We start from the raw sequence: 13,960 nt of genomic DNA on the forward strand, positions 1-13,960 counted from the left end.
TGGGGTGGGGTCCACCGGAGCCACGCAGCTTCCTGCATCTTCCCCCCACCCGTCCACCTCTCCCACACGGCTGGAGTTAGCAGTCAAGGGGCCACGGGGAGAGGAGGAAAGCGTCGGTCCCAGCACGAACAGTTCTAGGTTTTCAACGTGGATGAATCCCGAGCACGCAGATTTACAGACAAGCCGGCCAGCAACTGGAACACGCGTGCAACACGGCCAGGGAGCGCGGAGCGCACCAGGCCCCAGAGACCTTATCTGTCTCTAATTTTAAAATAATTCTTTCTCTTGCTGGGTATGCAGGTGAGCAATGGGGAGATTGGTGCATCTGCTATGCCTGAAAGAAGAAAAGAAAATGAAAAACCACTAGGCAGACACCAGCTGCTTAAAAATGGCTAAGGCGAGAGACAGCCCATGGCCCCCACCCCATTCAGTGGAGGAGCGAAGCAGTCTGGCGTGGCGTGGCAGGGTGGCGTGGCCAGCTGGCCGACTGGAAAGCAGCCGAGCGCGGGGCAGGGACTCAGCTGGAGGGTGGCGCGCGCAAGGCCCGCCGGCTCCGCACTCACCGGCTGGCGCTAAGGATTTCAGTGCTTCTAGAAGATGCGGGCTAGAGAACTTGACCAGACACCGGAGGGGCTCCTCCCGGTCGGCCAGGATGCCCCTGTTCAAGTCACTCTTGAACTTGGTTTCGAGCTGTCAACAAACAGAAGGAATTACTAAGCAGATCGGCTGGAGAGGTCTGAGACCAGCCTCAGGGCCTCACTCCTGCCAACGCTCCGCCGCTTGGGCCGCGCTTGCAGCCCTTTAGCTTATCGTTTGTGTTTCAGATCCTCCCTTCTGCCTCAGCCTGTGAGCCTCCTAGCGTGGGCTGCTCCCGAGTGGCCGGGACTGCAGGCGTGGCTCACCACACCCAGTCCTAAGTTTGAATGTTTTTCTGTGTGCTGGTCCCGGAGCATGAACTTAGGGCCTAGGCACTGACTCTGAGATTTTTTTTCTTCTTTTCTCTCAAGGCTAGCACTCTATTATTTAAGGCACAGCTTCAATTCCAGCTTTTTGGTAGTTAATTGAAGGGTCTCATGGACCTTCCTGCCTGGACTGTCTTCAAACTGTGATCCTCAGATCTCAGCCTCCTGAGTAGCTAGGATTACAGGCGTGAGCCTGTAAACTTAGCACCCAGCTAAGTTTGCATTCTTGATGGAAAATCAGTACTTTTTTTTTTTTTTTTTTTGGCCAGTCCTGGGGCTTGGACTCAGGGTCTGAGCACTGTCCCTGGCTTCTTCCTGCTCAAGGCTAGCACTCTGCCACCCGAGCCACAGCGCCACTTCTGGCCATTTTCTGTATATGTGGTGCTGGGGAATCGAACCCAGGGCCTCATGTATATGAGGCAGGCACTCTTGCCACTAGGCCATATCCCCAGCCGCCAGTACTGGTTTTTATAATCTGATACTTCAATATGAAAATGTTACATCTTCGAAAAACCTGTTTTTTTGTGTTTTTCTTTTAACTTTTCTGGTACTGGGGATTGAACCGAGGACATTACACTTCCCAGGCAAGCACACTGCCACTGAGCAACATCCCAGCCCCCACCTACTTTTTTTGTTGTTGTTGGTTATGGGGCTTGAACTCGGGGCCTGAGTGCTTCCCTGAGCTCTTTTGCTCAAGGCTAGCGTTCTATTACTTCAAACCACAGCTCCACTTCTAGTTTTCTGGTGGTTAATTGGAGATAAGACTTTCAAGGACTTTCTTCCCTGGGCTGGCTTTGAACTGTGATCCTCAGATCTCAGCCTCCTGAGTAGCTAGGACTACAGGCCTGAGTCACCAGGGCCTGGCACTTTAAAAATTTACTTCTTAGGGAAGACTTAAAACATTTAGAGAGAAGGTGGGTGTGGTGGTCCATGTCTGTACTCCCAGCACCTTCAACGTGTGTGTGTGTGTGTGTGTGTGTGTGTGTGTGTGCGCGCACGCGCCAGTCCTGGGGCTGGAACTCAGGGCCTGGGCAGTCCCTGAGCTTCATTTGCTCAAGGCTAGCACTCTACCACTTGAGCCACAGTATCACTTCTGGATTTTTCTGTTTATGTGGTACTGAGGGATCGAACCCAGGGCTTCATGCATGCTAGGCAAGCACTCTACCACCAGGCCACATTCCCAGACCAACTTTCCTCACCTCAAACATACAGATCATAGCCAGCTAATATATAAATGAATTAATATGTAAGACAAAAAGGCAGCTCCACAATTCCAGAAGTCTCCTTGACGAACAAGGGAACTTCAAATATAAGAAGAAGTCCATTTAATTTGCATGTTTATACATAAATAGGAGCAAACAGAAAAGGGATGTAAGGTTCTATCATATTTAAAAGCCATTCTAGGGCTGGGGATATAGCCTAGTGGCAAGAGTGCCTGCCTCGGATACACGAGGCCCTAGGTTCGATTCCCCAGCACCACATATACAGAAAACGGCCAGAAGCGGCGCTGTGGCTCAAGTGGCAGAGTGCTAGCCTTGAGTGGGAAGAAGCCAGGGACAGTGCTCAGGCCCTGAGTCCAAGCCCCAGGACTGGCCAAAAAAAAAAAAAAAAAAAAAAAAAAAAAAAGCCATTCTAGTTACTTGCAGGTAATGTTTACTGCTGTGTCCTACCTTATATTGTGCAAATTCGAGTTTTGGTTGAGGATAGACTCCAAAAGTTTCTTCAGTTGTTCTTAGTACTCGCTCTTTTTCTACTGTGTTTTCGTGAATGATCCTGGGATCCACTGAAGATGGAAACAGACATTAGGAACATACTTCATCCTTACAGCACTTTTACATTTCCAACCTGTCCACTTGTTCCACTTGAAAATGTTTCCTTCTTTTGAGTGTAATAATTTATTTTGTAGAAAGTTGGAAAGGACAGGGAGACAAGAGAATAAAAATCACCCATAACTCTACCATCCAGAGATAAGTACTGCAAACAATGTAATATGTTGCTATCTAGCTCTTTTACAGTTAATAAGAACAAAGAAGCCCCTATGTGCACTCTAACACAATTTCGTATCCTAAAACATCCAATCAACAGAGCTTCCTTAGCTGCTTGAAAATTCTAAAATGTTTTTAGTTCTCACCAGCTGGACTGCTCCCTTTGACAGCTATAGATGGGAGTTTTCCAGGGAGAGACATGGTATGAGAGGGGAGTATGTAGTCACCCTTCTGATTGTTCTAGAACTGGTTGTGCAGGCTCGGTTTCATGTGGGCTTTGCCACATCCTAGCTGCATGACTGTCTATCCAGTTTCCAAGCTTTCTTGAACCCCAGTTTCTCAATGAATATAGCCTCTCCATGGGCCTGCTGTAAAAATCTGGAAAATGTGCAAAGGCCCAGGCACATGCGTGTGCACACACACGCACACAGGCACACACACACACTCCTGATAATGTGCTGGTGCAGAAGAAATGCTCAGCAACCATTAGCCATTCTGTGCTATCACACATTAGTAGGTTCTAAAGGACACGCACTTCTGGCCTGGCCGGAAATTCCTCTTTCCACCCACATGCCATTTCCATTTTTTTCTGACAGCAGTAAGCAGTTCTGAATCAGGGCCCTTGTACGTGGGTTTTTCTGAGTAACAGAAATCTGAACAGGAAGAATGCGCTTGTAAATTGCAATTTGTTGGGTTTTTACGGTTGTTGTTGTTGAGACGGGGGCATGAGCTACAGCCTGGACAGCCCTTAAACCTACAATGCTTCTGCCACAGCTTTCCAAGGGCTGAGGTTACCGCACTACTATGGTTGGCTACACTTCCTTTTATCTTAAAATACATACCATTTCCGTCTAGTCCAAGGTTCCTTTCTTGCAGAGGTGTTGTAGAGTTGTGATTTTCAAACACCTGAGGAGATACAGAGAGAGGAAAAGAAAAAAAAAAGTAAATGTTTTACTAATACAGATATGAACTAATTTAGGTACATAAAAGTATGCTAAATCTTTACTTTTTCCAACAAAAAGACCGCAATGGCCTGCAATCTGGCTGTTTTGACTTGAGAAACTCTGTATTTTGTACTAAAAAACGAACCTAAACATCTATGCAGGAATGGAAGACAGTGTCTGTTTGCAATGTGATGTTTTAGCTTTACAACTATAACCTAAACTTCAAAACCTAAATGTATAAGTCAGAGGTCCTTTGTGCAAAGTCCATACCTCCCGTCTTCTACTGTCCCACTGAAAATGTTTATTATCATTCACTGGTGACGAGGTGAGTTTCCCTACTAACACCAACTGCCATATTATGGGACAGATGGCATCAGCATGGTGGAAGGGAGGGGGTGAGAAGGGACAGCTAGGTCAGAAAATCCTGAGTGAACTTTATGTTAGACTTTTTCCACCCTTAAATCGAGAGACTTGCAGGCAGGCATCACTTCTTTCTACTTAGAAAACACACATGTGTAAACCATCTCTGAGAGTCTGAACGCATGGATAGACATTTGCCATCTCTAGGAGAAACCTTTGTGCCTACAAGGACAGAGCTGTCTGTCACGAAAAGGGGAAAAGCACATTCAAATCCTAACAAACAACTGCCGACCTTAGTAAAACCATACCTTCCCCTTAAGTTGAAACCCATGACACCTGCTTGTCACAACAAAAACTTAACTGTATTGCTCAGCTACATACACTGAGCTTCAAAAGACAATGTCAAATTACTCTAGAGAAAAAGTAAATTCCAACTGGAATAGTTGATTTGTAAGCTGGGATCTGAGATACAGGCTATAAGGACAAATGGGCCAAATGAAGTATAATACAATTATAAAAAGCTGCAAGTGAGACACTGTTTTGTTTTCTTTCATGTGAGCTGACCAAAAAGCCTGTTAACTGCCCTGATATCGCAGTCAAATGCTGGAGTGGGCTCCTCCCTGCTCAGTGGCCTTCATGCCTCCACACAGGAGGAAATGAAGATTCAAGCTGAAAGAGTTGCTGGTTGGCTCACCTGGTTATACTGTTTAAAAACTATGGCCTTGAGCGAGTCCAGGTGTCGGCTTCGCAGGTCCATTTTCACAATCTGGTGGTGGTTGCTAGCGACTTTCAGTGCCTTGAAATGGAAATGATGGAGGCTGAGTTACAGTCACGAATAGCTGCAATCGGTTAAGAGTTTCCGGGAAAGAGTAAGAGGAGGCCAGAAAACTCTAATCCCCTGGCCTGTCACTCAGCTGAAAAGCCCACAAAGCTGCTTGGTGGTGGTAGGGTCACATACATGCCATTGTTTTTGGAAAAGCAATTTCTGTTTAAAGTTAAGTTAGGAAAAAGCAATAAACATGCACAAGTTATCATTTTTCAATTCCAGACAAGTATCTCATGGTAGCAATTCTGTTCCAGTCTTCCAACTTGCTTCCCAGATGATAGGAAGCTTTTGGGAATTGTTCTTACTGCCCACAGTTCTGGTTTGATTTGGAGAAACAAGAAGTAGGGTCTGGACAGAGGCCACATCTTATATTAACTCAGAGTTACTGTGTGTGGTATATGCAAACTGCTACAAACGTGAATAACAGCCACGAGCAGGCAGATTGAACAGGCAAGAGGAGGCACTGTATGAAAGTGTTGTTTAAAGAAAGGAAATCAGGGCTGGGAATATGGCCTAGTGGCAGAGTGCTTGTCTCGTACGCATGAAGCCCTGGGTTTGATTCCTCAGCACTACCTATGTATAGAAGAAGCCAGAAGTGGCGCTGTGGCTCAAGTGGCAGAGTGCTAGCCTTGATCAAAAAGAAGCCAGGGACGGTGCTCAGGCCCCGAGTTCAAGCCCCAGGACTGGCAAAAATAAATAAATAAATAGCAAATCATAGAATCTTATATATCACCCGTAACCATCTTTTGAAAGGAAATCACAACCAAGTTGTTTTGAGTGAATGAGAGGAGTGTAGTACTTTATCTCCAGAGGTTTTTGATTTGGTTGCATTCCTTCAAAACATTAACACCTATTCATTCTCCATTAAAAAAAAAATGAACAGCTCCAAACTAAAGTCTCGCGTCCCATTTCCACTTGTAGTTCCTCACTTCAGGAGATAAAGAATTAAATGTGGGGCTGTCCCCCAAATGCTTGAGCAGGTTAAACCTCACTGGCCTCTGAAGTAAGGATGGTAAGATAGTGCAGTCTGGAGTACTTTGTGCATGCAGTACCTGACCCACAAGGGGCATGGTGCTCTTGAGGGGGGAGAAAGACACGAAGGCGTAGGGCGTCTGGGGATAGTACACCAGGAAGGTCGGCTTGTACTGGTTAGGCTGTGAATACTGTTTTCCCCAGGCGATTCGGATCCAGACCGCATTCTCCTCTCCATCTCTGAAGCTGACCGTCACCTGACGAAGACAAGTTTCGGAGTTGACGGTCATTTTGGCACCAACTGCAGCGTTGTGCAGATATGCTCTCACGATTTGGCCCAGGCTGGCCTGGAACTTGCAATCCTCCCTCCTCAGTCTCCTGAGTGCTGGAATTACAGGCCTGTGCCGTCATGTGTGCCGTCACGCCCAGCCTGCACGTGCCTTTTAAGAAAGTACAATCTTACTGCAAAGGTTATTATTGTTAACTTTCGGTCATAGTGTTTGAACTCAGGGCCTCAGCACTGTCCCTGAGCTCTTTTGCTCAAGGTTAGCACTTTGAGCCACAGCTCTACTTCTATTTTTTTTTGTTGTTAACCCAGGTTGGCTTTGAATTGTGATCCTCAGATCTCAGCCTCATGAGTAGCTAGGATTACAGGCTTCAGCCACAGTGACTGGCTCTTATGCAATTTTGTATGCATGTTAAGACCTGGAGATCTTTTCTTTTTTTTTGGTCAGTAGTGGGACTTGAACTCTGGGCCTGGGGCTGTCCATGGGCTCTTCGGCTCAAGGCTAGTCCTCTACCACTTGAGCCACAGTGCCACTTCTGGTTTTCTGGTGGTTCATTGGAAAAAAGAGTCTCTTGAGGGGCTGGGGATATGGCCTAGTGGCAAGAGTGCTTGCCTCGTATACATGAGGCCCTGGGTTCGATTCCCCAGTACCACATATCCAGAAAATAGCCAGAAGTGGCGCTGTGGCTCGGGTGGCAGAGTGCTAGCCTTGAGCAGGAAGAAGCCAGGGACAGTGCTCAGGCCCTGAGTCCAAGCCCCAGGACTGGCCAAAAAAAAAAAAAAGTCTCTTGAACTTTCCTGCCCAGGCTGGCTTTGAACCATGATCCTCAGATCTCAGCCTTCTGAGTAGCTAGGATTACAGGGATGAGCCACCAGCAGCTGGCTAAGACCTGGAGATCTTTTTTTTCCTAGTTTTTTTTTAATGGTATGTTTTGGGTATCTTTGGAAAAGTGTTTTGTGATTTGTTTTATAAAGACACATTTCTATCTTCCAAGACTTTTTGTTTTGTTTTTTTTGCCAGTCCTGGGGCTTGAACTCAGGGCCTGAGCACTGTCCCTGGCTTCTTTTTGCTCAAGGCTAGTAGTACACTACCACCTGAGCCACAGCACCACTTCTGGCCTTTTCTATATATGTGGTGCTGGGGAATCCAACCCAGGGCTTCATGTATACAAGGGGAGCACTTTACCACTAGGCTATATGCCCAGCTCTTGCCAAGACTTTTGAAGAAAAATTTCTTAAAAACCTACAATCAGGGAACAACATAAACATTTTCCAGTAATTTTTTGAACATGTCTTGATTAGTGTTCCTTTGCCAGTAAGAATCTGTAAAGCCAGCCTTTTAATGAGACTGCTGTTTATAATGAGGCTTCTTTAGCACCAAGCACAGACCTAAAACTACACTAATCTTAGTGCTCTTACTCAGTTCTAGTTCAGCAGTGGAAAATTCCTTCAGGACTAGACATCGCAAAAACACTGGAAGTTCTTCCTGGCTCCCATCTCATGGATAAATGCAGGCCTTTCTCAATTTAGAAACAGGATGGTGGGTTGCTCTAGAATTTGAGCCTCAGACATCTTCTGCCCTCAAGTCAGGTTTCCCTTGGGACTCTGAGCCGTGGAAAGGAGACAGGTCCACCTGGGTTACTGGCTCTCTCTTCCCCATCTCAGATCTTACTCCAGGTAAGCAGGTAGCTATGGTGCCCGCTCTGTATGTGGCTGCTTCTCCCAATCCCTTGTGCAGCAGAGCCCCGGCCCCTGCAGGGCCTTATTGACTGCTACCGACTGGAACTGAAGACAGCCTTGCTCTGGATGGCTGCTTGGCTTACCCCTGCCAAAAAGTGTGTGTGTGTGTGCGCGCGTATGTGTGCACCGACCAATGCCACAGACACCAGCCATGCATAGATTATTTGATGGAATTCGTTAAAGTTAAATAGATGAAAAACTCAGCTGCTCAGGCACTAACCACATCTCAAGTACTCAGCAGCAACATGTGACCGCTCGCTTAGTGCCCTTGACAGTGGCGACAGAGGACACTGAGAAATAAGCCCTGGACTCTGAATGGACAGGTAGGTGAGGGAGAGGGAAGTTCTCAACTTAAGAGTTTGTCTCTAGCATGGAAGAGAACAGTACGGAATGTGGCAGGCTGAATTTTCCACAGCACACTTTAAGTGCACAGTTCAAAGTGCGTTATGTGCATTGAATGTTGTTCTGTTCTTGTTTTTGCCAGTCTTGGGGCTTGAACTCAGGGCCTGGGCTCTATCCCTGAGTCTCTCTGTGCTCAAGGGTAGCGCTTTACTACATGAGCCACAGCGCCACTTCCAGCTTTTTCTGTGTATGTGGGTACCGGGGAATCGAGGGCTTCATGCATGCTAGGCAAGCACTCTACCACTAACCCACATTCCCAGCCCCTTTTCTTACATTTTTTAATGCTCTCTGCAGAGTTTTCGTAAATGAACTTTTGAATTGTTCCATATCGAAAAAGTCATCATCTTCATCTATCAAAGTGAAAAGAAAAATAAAGGAAAATCAAGGGAGCTAAAAGTCTTCAGTGGTTATCTGCAAACATCCAGAACTAAGAATCTTGTATAACCTCAAAGCGATGATACCATGTGGTGTGAATGTTTCCAGCACCTCCAACAAGGCATCTCCAAATGCAAATGAGCAATAGGCACCCAGGGCCTTGGGCAAGAGCTCAGGGATTGTGCCTAGGCCCTGGGTGCAAGTCCCAGAACCAACACCATCACCACCAAAACCAAAACCAAAATAAATCCAATAAATAAATAAAATGAAAAATATTACCTGGTCCTTCACTCATCTGCAAAACATCCCAAACTTTCTGGTGCCGATGAACTTGAGTATCTGAGAGAGGAAGGGCTCGTTGCTTTAGTATTAAAATAGATATTTTATTTATGCTCAAAATGACGTATGTTAAATAGTAATTCACCGACCATTCTTATGAAAAACATGCACTTTATACCCATTACATTTAGACAAATCAGAATCACAATTCAGCCAATTTAGAGGATAAAATTCAGCCTTAACATTTGTTCTCATTTCTCCTCTCTTCCAGAACTCAGCGTACACTTGCAGGTGGAATGACCACTGGGCACGGAAGGGAGACTGCACAGGAGTCCTCTTGGCCCAGCTCCTTGCGCACCTTGTTCTGGCCCTCGGTCTGCTGTGCTTGGGGCTGCCCCGCACTAGTACTTTCAGGGCACTCATCACGCCATGGGCACCATCTGCTTCCTGGGAATGAAGGCTCTGTACACTGCTACCGTCCCAGGTCTACATCTGCCTGCAGAAAGCACTCAGTCTATGTCTGACAAGAGCCCAGGGGGTTGTGTGATACAGAAGATGCCTTGTAGGAGCCTCAAACTCAAAGAGTATCCTGGAGGAGAAACGGACCTAAGGGACTGATGAGTTCAATTCTTCCTGCCATCTCTCTGGTTTAAAACTACTCCTGCACGGCCCTCTGCTCACCCCTGCACCGGCCGTCCCGTCTACCTGAGCCTACCGGGCTCCACCTCACTCTCGGCTTTCTACAACCCACAGAGGGCTAAAGGTCCCGGCACTCAAGGCGCCACCCAGACACTGTGTTTTGGCACGCGGCACTTTTCTTGTCCTCCCTGAGTTCAGCATCTTTTCTTCTTCGGTGCACCTCACCAGCCTCTCCCCCTGTCCTGTTTATGGCAATGGACCTGACAATTCTTTGTCTTGGCTTTATTTAAATCAGGTGTCAGCAGGCACAGTATGATTCCTAAGAAACAGCATCCAAAGGTATTCTGTTTTCCTTCTGGTACCTGCTTCTTTGGTTCTGCATTCAGAGTTGAGGTAGCCTGCCAGCTAGCCTCTGAGCAAGCATAGTATTCACAATAATAGAAATTAAAACTGTCTGTTAATCTATTAAACACCATTATATAAAATCTGAGATGTAGAGCAGCAAGACAATTTGTTGAAAGACACAGGACAGCTAAGTGGTGGAGCTGGGATTTGACACCAAGTCTCCTCAACTCTTAGCTCTGTCTGTAAAAACTTGCCTCCCTTGAAGCTGATTGGTTGAGTATAAATACAAATCTCCCAAACTTACAAACAATGTCTAAAAGGGCAGCGTCACTGAGACTTGCAGACTTTTCCTGAAAGAGAAGAAAAACTGGTTAGGATGTAGGGGTAGGCTGGGGCTTCCCCCTTTAAGGCCCATTTTAGGATTGGTTAGGACAAATATGAGTAGGCCCTCAGTACTGCAGAGTGCCCACCAAGTGCAGAGTGGATAAACGGATTGTCTACGGGGCAGACCTCAGCAATGTGGCTGAATATCGCAATCATAAGGTTGAATGAAAGCAGACACACACAAGAGAACATAAAGTATGATTTGTTTATATAATATATAAGAGCAGAAAAAATAATCTATGCTGTTACAAGTCAGGGCAGCTGGAATCCTTAGGGGCTGGGATTGGAGTAACAGTAATATTTCTAGATAATGGGTATTGGTTTTGTGATTATGTTCAAATGTAAGAAATATATGCATCAATTCATACTTTTCTATAAGAATTTTATATGTAAATAAAAAATTGGTGATTTGGGGAGGATATGGTTTCACTATATAGCCTCGGCTGGCCTTGAACTTGAGATCATCTTTCCTGATTCTCCCAGATGCTGAGATTACAGGCTTGTATTAGTACACTAGGTGTGTTATATCTTTTCATTTTCATAACTGGGTAGTTACAAAGAAGTACCACTCATTCCTTCAATGAGTACTGACTTCCCCCCTTCCCTGATATCTACTTGTTTTCCTACTGGTTCATTTAGACATTCTTTGTTAGGTAAAAAAGTCAATAAAAGTTTTGTTCCTTCACTTTAAAAATGAACAAGTAGCTGTGTTAAGTCCTGTTAAGTCCCTTCTGGATTAAGGAAAGGAAAACTTGGAGGGTAGCACTGTTGAAGACTGTTACCTCACACCGCAGGACCAAGTCCAGAGCTAGCTGTTCCTTCCTCTGCCGGAAGTTTACAGTCTGTAGTTCAGTTTCAGACAAAAAATCCCAGGCTTTTAGGATTGTCATCATTTCATACATGGGGATTTTCAAGATGGTTCTCCTGATAAACTCGGCAACAGTCTCATCCATCTCTGTGGCCTGTCAAAAACCAAAACCCAAGAGGACAACAAAGTATTCATCAAATACAGAAATTTGGCTGACTTTTTCAGCATCATAGTTTAGCCAAGGTCACTGTTTTTTGTTTTTTTCCCCCAGACCTTGAGCTCAAGGTCCGGTCCTTTAGCTCACAGGCTGGAGTTCTACCACCTGAGCTATGCCTCCAGACATAGGATTTTCTCAAACTCAGCGCCTGACGCTTTTGCTCACTGGCTAGTGCTCTACCAACTAAGATGTTTTCAACTTTGACCCCAGGGTTTTCTTCAAATATTCAATTGTTTATCCTTTTTCAGCCACTCTCAAAGGGTTTCAGCATGTAGGTTTTGTTGTTGTTTTTTCTTTATAAACTATTTACATTTTGTAGAGTAATTCCAAAATTAGTGCTAAAATGACTGGGGTAGGGTTTGTCCTTCAAGTGTTGACGCATGCAAGTTTGGTACCCAATGCAATGGCAATTAGAGATGCTGAATCTGTAAGAGATGGTTAGGATACCTAGTGCAAGGTACTTGCCACACGACCTTCACAAGGGATTCATGCTCTCTTAAGGGTCAGATTTGGACAAGTTCCCTTACAAATGGTTTATAAATGGTTTATAACATGGTGGCCCTTACCTATAATCTCAGCACTGGGAGCTGAAGCAAGAGGATCAGGAGTCCAGGGCTAGCTTAGATTATATAGTGAGATCCTGTCTTCCAAGTTTTTTTTGGTATACACACATACATATGTATACCCATGTATATGTAGGTATGTATATACACATATGCATATGTACACTCGGCTCCATGATCTTGAGGAGGATGCCTGTAGAATTTAACTTCACTTAACCGCCTATCTTCTAGAAAGCAGCACAAAGTTCTTGGCATCCATGTTTAACACAAAGACAGTCCGTCATTCTCATCTGCTTCCCTCTAACTCTGCGATTTCCAAGGACAAGTAGGGATAGTCCCCTACAAAAATTGTAGCTAGGACTTACACCTACCATCTCATGTGCTTGTTGAACAAGGAAGATAATTTACTACCGTTGTCTACTTCCAAAAAATATATGTAGTTGTTTGCATTTTCAAATCATTGAAACTGATAGTAAAACTTTAAAGAGGAATGTTTAAGTGTGGTTTGGGAAGAGAAAAGTAACTATTAAGGCATGGGGACAGAATTAGGATCATGAAATAGTCTGATATGTTGCTTTATCCAGAAACAAAATCATCTTGCCCTAAGGTCAAGATTAAAACATTCACTATGGTCTCTATAAGATTGTCTTGGTGTTTGTTTCCTTCTCCTTGGCTTTTGGAGCTCCAGCTACACTGGGCTCTTCCATACTATAAGACAAAATGATTCCTCTGGAGATGGAACATTGTACCTAGTTAGCACTGCCTAGAAGGTTCATCGTTGATTTTTTTGTGGCAATTCAGGTCTTAGCTTAGTTTTTCCTTAGAGAGATTTATTCTCACCCATTCAATCAAAAGTTATATTCAGTCAGACACCAGTGCCTCACACCTGTATGTAACCCTAGCTACTCAGGGGGCCAGACCTGGGGACGGAGGTCCAAGGCCAGCCTGGGTAGGAAAGTCAGTGAGACTCTTATATTCAATTAAGCACCAAGGGGCTGGGAATATGGCCTAGTGGCAAGATGCTTGCCTTAATTAAGCTCCAAAAAAAAAAAAAATCCGGAAGTGGAGCTGTGGCTCAAATGGTAGAGCAAGTGGTAGAGCTGTGGTTCAAGTGGCGGGGACAGGGCCCAGGCCTCAAGATCAGTAAACAACAACAACAAATTGAGAAACAGTACTTGCAGTTCAACCTTTTCCTGAGCTAGGAGCACACATACACACACGTACGTGCGCTCACAGACAGACACACACAAAGTTATCCTCGGGACCTTCTACTGCTGATCGCGGAACTACCTGAAGCGAGCTTTATTATCCACACTATTTTGTTGCACTCAAAAAGGCAGGGGCAGTCTCGTGGGTGAGTCTAGTCAGCACGAGAACCAGCTGTGGCACTAGGCAGCACTCAGGAGACGGATGGACGGACGGCTCTTCCTAGGTAGTGGACCTGTGGAGAGAACCAGGGGAAGGGGGGGGGGTGTCGACGGTCAGGGAAACACCACACACCTCTTGCTGCCATCAAGATCACTCCGGACGTCCGAAGTAAAGGTTCTAGGGCTTAAGTTCCCCCCAGCCCTTTATTATTATTTTTTTTCGAGGGCACTTCGGACGGTTCCTAACTGGGTAAAGCTGGGCGCATGGCATGAAAGCAGCAGCAGCAGCAGCAGGCGGCCGAGGGGCGCACCCGAGCCTCGCCAGCGAGGTCAGGCAGCCCTTGGACACGCGCTCGCCCAGCCCTCCCAACTTGGGTACCAGCGGGATGCGCCAGACGCACGTCACGTGACGACGCAGCGCGCCTACTGCGCAGTCGCAGGCTCCACGAGCGGCCCCGCCCCGCCGAGGGCGGAAGTGACGTCACGAGCGGCGTCCGCGGCGGCCT

At 45.9% G+C, this 13,960-nt stretch overlaps 1 protein-coding gene across 1 annotated transcript; it reads right to left on the reverse strand.

Annotated features, from left to right (window-relative positions):
- Positions 1–38: 38 nt before the first annotated feature.
- On the reverse strand, positions 39–13,616 carry Cenpn (centromere protein N). Its single transcript, XM_048355059.1, has 11 exons — positions 13,588–13,616; positions 11,282–11,461; positions 10,420–10,465; positions 9,132–9,191; positions 8,751–8,827; positions 6,130–6,306; positions 4,946–5,047; positions 3,790–3,853; positions 2,633–2,745; positions 564–690; positions 39–334 (listed from the first exon to the last, which is right to left on the reverse strand). The coding sequence occupies exons 2-11, from the start codon at positions 11,450–11,452 to the stop codon at positions 252–254; spliced, it is 1,020 nt and encodes a 339-aa protein (XP_048211016.1). The 5' UTR covers positions 11,453–11,461; positions 13,588–13,616; the 3' UTR covers positions 39–251.
- Positions 13,617–13,960: the final 344 nt, after the last annotated feature.

This window comes from Perognathus longimembris, chromosome 10 (genome assembly GCF_023159225.1).
Source record: "Perognathus longimembris pacificus isolate PPM17 chromosome 10, ASM2315922v1, whole genome shotgun sequence".
Taxonomy (NCBI): Eukaryota; Metazoa; Chordata; class Mammalia; order Rodentia; family Heteromyidae; genus Perognathus; species Perognathus longimembris.